The sequence below is a fragment of the Pantherophis guttatus genome, chromosome 4 (genome assembly GCF_059756535.1).
Source record: "Pantherophis guttatus breed Tessera chromosome 4, ASM5975653v1, whole genome shotgun sequence".
Lineage (NCBI taxonomy): Eukaryota > Metazoa > Chordata > Lepidosauria > Squamata > Colubridae > Pantherophis > Pantherophis guttatus.
Genome location: NC_142066.1, coordinates 134,372,577 through 134,382,248, shown reverse-complemented (window position 1 = coordinate 134,382,248; position 9,672 = coordinate 134,372,577). Strand labels below are relative to the sequence as shown.

The window sequence follows — 9,672 nt, the reverse complement described above, 5'->3', positions numbered from 1 at the left end:
TTGTATTTATTTCAGGATTAAATTGCTAGACCATTAATAAAAAGATAAAGGCAAAAGTTCCACTCACACATATGTGCTAGTCGTTCCCAACTCTAGGGGACGGTGCTCATTTCCATTTCAAAGTGGAAGAGCCAGTACTGTCCAAGCCAGGACGTCTCCGTGGTCACGTGGCCAGCATGACTAAATGCCAAAGGCGCATTGAATGCTGTTACCTTCCCACCAAAGGTGGCCCCTATTTTTCTACTTGCATTTTTTACATGTTTTCGAACTGCTAGGTTGGCAAAAGCTGGACAAGTAAGGGGAGCTCACCCCGATATGCAGCACTAGGATTCGAACCGCTGAACTGCCGATCTTTTGATCGACAAGCTCAGCGTCTTAGCTACTGAGCCACAGTGGCCCTCCAGACCATGAATAATATTTGGTATATATTTTTCAAAATAACTAACTAGTGAATAATTTTATTCAACTATATCTTATAAAGAATCTTCTTTCAGTCTGGTACCTTCTATATTGTTGAGATTATACTTCTCAGAATTCCCAGCCAGCATTAGATTGGGAAAGGCAGTTAAGCAAAGTTAAAACAACTGACCACAACTGCTACTTACCCAAGATTTAAGTGTTTCAGCTTCTGAAGGCTGCTGATCTGAGTTGGCAGCTCCTCAATCTGATTGTTGAAAAAATTGAGTACTTCTAAATTCCTCAGATCTGCAATATTTGGAGGCACAGCTGCAAAGAGAAAGAAAACACCCTCAAAAGCAAGATAGGACACACAAATCACATCAACCCAGTTCAATTAATGGAAATGTTTAAATCATACAGTACATATACACAGGCAATAGCAAAATCATTGAATACTGGATATGTTGTCATTTTAAGGGGAAATTTGCCCTTGGTGGGCAAAAAAATATCTTGTCTTTGAATTGCTAAAAGTTTCCGATACTTGGCTTCACTTGTAGGTCCTCAAGTGATTTTTTTTGTATTAATCATAGCATAAACATGCTCTGGAAGCACCTTCTTTCAGCATAGTATAATATTTGGTTTGCTCCCAGTCATAAGACAGTTTTAAGCCATAATTAGTTGCATCTGTTTTATTTTCAGTTCTTTTATACCACTTGGTTCAATTATGATTTATGACAGTTCATATCTATTTTACTACTAAAACTTTCCCATTTCTCTTCTTTGTAATCTTCAATTACCTGAAATTGTGGGTCATAGTACAACAATTTTTAATCAAGGTATTTTAAATGCAGTAACTTCAAGAATACGTATAAAATCCTGGACCTTTATTTCTGGATTTGAAATTTCAAGCATTTTCAGATCAATTGTATTTGCAAAGTTGTGGTCATTACAATACTGTTACAAATGCTACAGTCACATGATTGTGATTTTCAACACTCCCTACCAGCTTCCCATAAGCAACGACAATATGGAAGCCAGAAGGAGTTATTCCCATTCCCATTGCATTTTTTGTCCACCCTTAAGTCATTCTGTTAATCTATTTAGGTAAGTAAAAATCTCTGAAAAGAGGTCATGGCTTTCTAACAAAATATAAAAATACACAAACAGCAAAAGAATACAGAACAAAAATTGGATTAAAAAAATTGCTTTCAGAATCAGCAATTCTACTAAATTCTGAATGGCTTGTTCTAACAAAACAGTTTTCACTACCTTGCAGAAGACTGAAGGGGGGTGGCAGGGGACAAGGTATTTTAAAGCACGAGGATTGTATTTCAGGCCCAGGCCTCCTGAATTCTTGTGCGGAGGGGACCCTCAATGACCCCTATCTGCAGGCAAACAAGGATTGGGCAGATTCTACCTGAGGCATTCAAGAGCACGTTACAGTGATCTAGTCATGACTTATGACAGTTCATAAGTGATGAGGGTGTGGGTCTCAATCACCAAGACTTCTTAGTCTATCTAAAGCTTAACTGATACAGATATCAAATATCAGCTAACATCAGTGAGTAAAAATCTTTATGGTTTTAGGTCTTTTTCAGATCATACTTTAGGACAGCTGACACTATAACAGAGTAGTGTATAACTCTTTTTTAGTCAAGGATTTAACTTTTGATGAGTACACCAGAATTTACACTTCAAAAATGGCAGAGGCAGGGGCAACTCTACAATTAATCCCATTAATTTCCAACATAAGCTTAAGCAATTTGGACATTTACTTCTGCAATACTTCAAACTACACATTGGTAGCACCTATAAGACGGATCCTGAGCGCATGCACTCCTGCAGTTTCCAGTTATGCACCTCTGTTGTCACTAACATGCCTCCTAAATCTCTTAATGTCCTGGTAGGCTATAGCTTCATAATGAATGGAAATCTCTATTCTGCAATGCAGAAACCTCTTTTATTTTTAGCAAAAGAATATATGCCTTTATGCTTTCCGATACCCACATCCACTCCCCCCCAAAAAAGTAAGGTCGCCTTCAAAATGAGTTAAACTTCTCATTACTACATAGTACAACTTGTTCTCTCCAAGATTGTTTTTCAATTTTCCTTAGCCTACAGCTTGATATTCTGTAGAACTTTTCCATCAAGGTACTACTCAGGTCTAGCTCTGTCTGGCCTCTGCTTCAAGACAAAATCACTCAGATTCTGTTATCTGCTGCTACTTTAACAATTTATCCAAATATACTTCTACTTTAATTCTGAAATATGACAATACAGGAGAAAGCTTTATCATATGTGATCACCTATCAATCCATAAATATTATTTGCTTGCTTAGATTTTGCTTTAATAAATAAAAGAGAAAATTAAACTAATAGAGAGTTTAAATCTTTATCTGAACTGTAGTATTCATATCATGCATCAGGGCTTTTTTATATTTCTAGATAATAGCTAGACATTGATTTGTTGCTAATCTGATGTAACCTTTTTTGTGAGTATTGATCATAATAGTATCCTCCTCGGAATTGCCTCAAAAGTGGCCTGGCTTGATCAGTCTATTATTTATTTCAAATTGATAGCCAAAGTTTAAATGAAGATTAAGTTTAACCGAATTTTAAATTTAAATTTAGGCCAAATGCATATCATTTTGAACAGCCAATATTAATACTATAGTTGTATTACCTGCAGGAGAAATAAAGTCACTCCTCAAGATTAAATTCTGAAAAACCAAATGTTAAAGGAAAGAAGAGGCATGCTAAGGCCCCAGTTCTTAGAACACCAGCTGAGATAGAAGTAGTTCTGGTAGTTTGATGGAGCAGGATAAGTGATAGCATTTAAGGATAAGCCAAAGGCAATTGGTCTTTCAAAAGATGATAGGATGGAATTGTTTCCTTTACATATACTCTTGATGAAATAAAAGCTACCAAGTAAAAAATTCAATACAGGTGCTTGTTCATAAACATTGTTCATTTTCTGGAATTATCACATTGTAAGGTAAGTTACAACTACACTCCACTAAAATCCGCACCCATATCACCTGAGGACCTAAGAGTCCTGTTGAATCTGGCCAAAGATTTTTTTCCTCTGCCTTCTGGCTAAGATCATAAGAGATAAAGCAGTTGTGTTATGCATTGTTATTCCTTACCATTATTTATCAACTAATATTTAAGACATACTGATGTTGATTTTGGAGGCAATATACAACATTTAAAATAATTACTATTGATAATTTAACCTTCCTTGAATTTGTCTTTTAAAAACCATTACACTTACCATCATTACATCTGTGGCAGTAAACACCCCCCCACACACAAATCTTTTTACATTCATTCAATAGACATACATTTTAATACTGGGGGCGGGATCTCTGCCTACAATTTTCACATCATTTGTATTTGATTAAATTCTACCAAGACAGAACTGTTTGTGTTTATTAGACAGGGCAGGAGGGAAAGCTAGTTGCATTGGTCCTTAAAGTAACCCTGGAGAGGGATATGTTTCCCAGAAAGGATTTGATTCAAGTCTTAGAAGTTGTTTTCAACTTTTCCATGAAGAGCAGGTGGAAGTGGTCAGGGGACATTTTGCCCATCATTGGCTGATCTCCTTACATGGATCAAAATCACCCAGCAACAATAGCTCATGTCTTCACTTAGTGGTACTACACAGAATTGTTGTGGGTCCTTCGCATTTGGGAAATACATAAGGCATGGATAAGTTGGAATGCTTTCTCAGTAGTCTTACCCACATGAAATATCTTGTTCGGAGGTATAGAGGGCTCAACCCTATTGGTGTTTCATAAATGAAACATTAAAAAGTGCTGTGTCAGTGAATGTTTAGATCTTAGGGTAATTTGAGCATTAGGGCACCTTTGTGACTTTTTTTTAATTGTTTTGTTTAATAGTTTTGTATAAAAGTCCGTGCTGTACTATTTTTTTTTTGTATAATTGTATAATAGGACAGAGTATAGTAAACAGACAGACAGAAGATATATATAGACAGAAAATTTGTAAACCATTGAGATCCAATTTTTTAAAGAAACTGTCTAACATAATTATATTACACATTAAAAGGTACAACACAAGCAATCTAGTCAAGAATACATCCAAGGGAAAATTATGTAAAATTCTAAGCTTCAAATTCCTTGTACATAAAAATAACTAATAATCAGTATTACAACAAATTTAATTAAGACAATGATGGAGATTTTTAAACCCAATATTAGGTTCCCAAAGAAAATTCCATCTCAGGCTATTAGCAATTTTGCTCGTATAGCTAGTAGCAGTTTCAGTGGGGATATTTTTTGCTATTCTTTGAATCATGACAAAAGATAAAAGCATTAATATAAGTCTTGTTTTATATCATCCTTGGAAATAAAATATAATTTAGAAATCTTTTAAATAAATAAAATACAATGACCCATATATGTTGTCTGTAATCTGTGCCAGGAATACAAAGAGAAAGGGAAAAGGCTCTGAGAAAAATTTTGCTGCAGTCCAACAACAAAATAAATAAAAAAAGTTGCACTTTTCTTGGTTTCTGCAGATACTGGTATTTTTGACAAGATAAAGGATTATTTTATTGCCCTCACTAAATCAGTCCACTTTGTTAATCTAACTGCAAACTTCCATATTAAGCTACTTTACGTCAAATTTTTAAGCCATTTTTCTCCAAATAAAAACTATGGTTTCAAGAAATTGTACTAATTTAAGTTTACAGTTTTAACTTAAGCTTCAATATTAACTATTAAGTTAATATAAAATATTTCTGTGTCTTCCAGGATTATGTGCTAAGTCGTTGTTGACTCTTAACAACCATATAGATTTACTCCATTATTTATGGAGTACTTTAAACTACTACTTATTGTACTACTACGTACAATAAACCTACTTAGAGGTTTACAAGGTCACTGCTACCTGTTTTTGGATCAAAAAATCCAGAATCTGACAGGACCAAATCAGTGAAAAATTTTAGAGGAATCTTGATGCTTGAACAATGCCTTGGGTCGTGTTTTCATAAGGACGGCTATATACATGTGATATGGTATGATACGATAAGATAAGATACAATATAATAGTGTGTTATAAGTCACAGAGACTTAAAAAGTAAAATATTATTATAGGACATCTCTGGGATTATACCCTTTATCTTTTAGATTTTTGACAATATATTTTATATATTGCATTGTTCACCAGTACTTGCTCTATAATTCTAATACTTTTTACACACCTGCCTTCACATCATCACTCAAGAGTGCTACATCGAGTATTTTAAAATTAACATCCTGACTCTCTTGGACTGAAAGTAAAAAGAGGGAGCTAATTTATTTCAAGTTTATCTATCTTAGTTAATAAGAAACAGATGTTACCCAAATTTCAGTTTTTGGCCTTTCTCATCACATGGTAAACCTAGAAATGCAAGAATTGAATGTGGAATATTCTACGAATAAGTGAGTTATGATATTTCCATTAACATAAATGGCAGTGATCAGACCCAACAAACCAGAAAATAATGATTTAGCCCAAAGTTATCTACTGCTGTGGATATTATACTGAAATATATAAAGGCCTACCATATAAAAATGGCAAAAATTAGTATCTTTGAAAAAGGATTATTGCTTAATTATCTATTTATTATTAACTAAGCATTGAGTTGGTTCCAAACAGATATTTCACAATTAAGAGGCCACCTTTATTTGTTTAATGAAGACTGTCCTTTTTTGGACAGAACATGATTCACAGAGCTAAGGGGAAAAAAACTGTGAACAAAATATATGAAAAGAACATCATCAAAACACCACCTAGGGAGGAAAACACACACAAAATAAATACTAAACATATCTATAGGCAGCAGAAAATATGTGATTTAAAAACAAAAATAGGCCCAAAGCCAGTTTTACTTTCACATTTCTTCAAAATGGTGTCCAAATAAAGTATGTGTAGGATAATATGGATGTATGGATTCATTAAAAAGTTCCAGTTATATTTATTTCACCTACGGCTTATTCCTTTTTGCATATCTGCATATGTAAAAATAGAAATTATATTGATGCAAAATGAATCACTAGAAAATTGTGAAATTAATTATACTAATTAATATATTATTTATACTATCTGAAGATGATACAGAGACAATTTGGAAATTGTTTCCCTATGTCAAAGAAAGGTTCACTTATTCCTCACAAACATTCTGTAACAAATGCAGTTACCTCACAAGTTTTCTAAGTTTCCAAGTCAAAGAGTAAAAATATATCTCAGCAGTGACCTCCACTGGATAAATTATGCAATGATTAGTTTTTTACACTGCAATCAGAACTTAGAAGAATTGCCTTCTAAATATATTTATTACCCACATTTCACAGTAATCGTAATACATTTATAGACTGGATATATTATTTTAATAATATCAAATTATCTCAAGTACTCAATTAAAAGTTATTTCTAAATAAACATATAATCCCATTTAAAGTTATACTGCATTTACCAGTGACAATAATGCAAAGAAAGGAGTTATTTTGCCCCCTACAGATCTTTTTATTTAATCCTCTTTTTATTGCTTTTTTGCAAATTGGTATTCTATGTATCTAATTTATCAGTACATATATTTATCAATAGATACAACTAGTAAATGTAAATAAGGAAAAACTTTGTATTAAGCACAACATAAATTCAAAATGCAAGAATTATCTATTTCTAAATAGAGTCAAAACAAGAGTACATTGTTACTAACATACAGGTAGCCACTTATTCAGCAACTGTTCTCCCTCTGAAAAAGGAAGACTTATGACAGATACTCAGAGTTATGGCTGTTGCAGCATCCCACAGTCATGTGATTGCCATTTGTGCTTTCATGACCAATTTCTAACAAGAAAGTCAATGGGAAAGCTGGCAGGAAGTTGCAAATGATGATCACCTGACTGCAGGATGCTATCAACATGTGGGATTCGCCCAATACTAGCAACTGGAATGGCTGTCAGAAGTTGATACCGTCACACAACATCACACACTATGACTATGTCACTTAGCAACCAAATTGACAGTCTTAAACACCGTCAGTGAGAGCTACTTAATAGCATATAGGAAATAGCCAGAAAAAAGAAGCTATTTTTCAATTAAAAGCATTTAAATAATAAATGCAAAAGGTTTCTGACATTAAATAATACAGAGAAAAATGCATATATACAAAAAGAATTCTGGATCAACAGAACACTTCGTGCAACTGAGAGAGAGAAGAAAAATTATTAATTTTGCTTGTAGTTTGACTTTCTGAGAATCTTAGAACCACATCTCAAACTCATCAATTTGGAGAAGATTATATTATTTCATTCCCATAAAATGATGTAATTCTGGATTAATTTTATAGCATGGAGCAATGTTTACAGTATTACTGTAAGTTACAGACTTCCTAATAATAAAGTTCACTAAACACCTCATAGTCTGTTTAACTATGTTGTTCATTTTGTGTGTGTAAGCTTTGCAATCTTTACTTTCTTGCATCAAAGATGCATATAGTCAGTTTTCTCAGTTCCTCTATCAATGAAGAGTTAGGAATGTATAGTCTAGCCTTCTACCTGACACGAGATCTTATATCATCTTCGTCAAATGGTTGTCCAATCTTTTCTTTAAAAACTCCAGGGATGAAGCATCCACAATCTTGGGAGGCAAGCTGTGTCATTGATTAATTGTTCTTACTGTCAGGAAATTTCTCCTTAGGTAGGATTTCTTTGACAAGCTTCCACCCGTTGCTTATTGTCCTATCATCAAGTACTTTGGAAAATAAGTCATCTCCTCTTCTTTGTTCAGCCCCTCAAGTACCAGAAGACTGTTATCATATCACCCCAGTTCTTCTTTTCATTAGGCTAGATATCGTTTCCTTAACCACTCATTGTACAGTTTAGCCTCCAGACCCCTTATCACTTTTGCATTCTTTCTAGGATATCAACATCTTTTTTTAATCATGGTGACCAGAACTGGATGCAGTATTCCAATACTAGTCTAGTGATAATAACCTACCTATCCTAATACTATCTTCTGTTGAGGCAGACTAGGACTGCATTGGCTTCTTTGATAGCTGCAGTACATGCTGGCTCATATCTAAGTGGTTGTCCACTAGGAAGCCTAGATCTTTCTCACAGTTACTGCTCGACAGTATATAGTATAAAACCTATACACCACCTATTATATACCTGTGCATTTTCTTGCCTACTTGTAAGATGTTATTTTCTTACTAATAAATTGTGTTTTGTTGGATAGGGCCCAGTATTTAAGGCTATCAAGATCCTTGAGTCTATCTTCTAAAGTGTTAGCAATTATCCCCAGCTTGGCATTGTCCATAAATTTGATGAGTTTCACCCCTCATTTAGATCATTTATGAAGATGTTGAAGAGTATTGAGCCCAAGACAGACTCTTGAGGTACCCTATTGAATGTTTCCCTCCATGTAGATGTAGCTCCATTGAGAACTACACAATGAGTGTGGTTGGTCAGCCAACTGCAAATCCATCTGCTGGTGGTACTCTCTACCCCACGAAAAGTAGGCTGCAGTCTACTTTGGACTTTACTGAAGTCCAAGTATACTTTGTCCACAGCATTTCCCTGGTCCACTAATTTAGTCTCTTTATCAAAGAAGGCAGTAATGTTTGTCTAGCATGACCTGTTCTTAACAAACTCGTGCTGGCTTTTGCCAATTGCCTTGTACATTTCTAGGTGCTCACAAATCTGCTGCTTATTTATCTATTCCAGGATTTTTCTGGCTATTGATTAGTCTGTAGTTTCCTGGGTCCATTTTCTTCCTCTTTTTGAAAATTGGAACTACATCACCTCTTTTCCAATCCTCTGGCAGTTCCCCTGTGTTCCAGGTGCTTTGAAAGACTTTGTTCAGTACTGGGGTGAAATGCTCCTGGTTCAGACCGGCTCAGGCAAGTAGGTAGCGCTGGTGGCGGGCAGTTCGGAGAACCGGTAGCAAAAATCCCTGCCCCCACCCCCCATGCTCAGCTGAGCCATGCAATCATCAGAGGCTTTTCTTTTAAATGGCTCTGACGATCCAAGCTCTGACAATCCCAGCTGACTTGCCTGATCGGCAGAGAGTTTTTTAAAAACCCTCTGATGATCAGGCAACTCAGCTGGGATCGTCAGAGCCTTTTTTTTTTTAACAAATTTTATTTCATAGTCAACATACATCATATACACTTAAACAAAAAATCAATCATTTTTTTTTATTTTCCACCCCCCTCCCTTCCCCCCTCCTATCCCAACCCCCACCCCCCTCCTCGGACTT

General features: G+C 35.0%; 1 protein-coding gene across 1 annotated transcript in view; it reads right to left on the bottom strand.

Moving 5' to 3' along the window:
- RSU1 (Ras suppressor protein 1) overlaps positions 1–9,672 on the bottom strand; it is a 114,417-nt gene that overhangs the window by 85,219 nt on the left and 19,526 nt on the right. Inside the window, exon 4 of the mRNA XM_034402610.3 lies at positions 606–726. Coding sequence (XP_034258501.1) covers positions 606–726 — 121 coding nt within the window. The remainder of the gene's footprint in view (positions 1–605; positions 727–9,672) is intronic.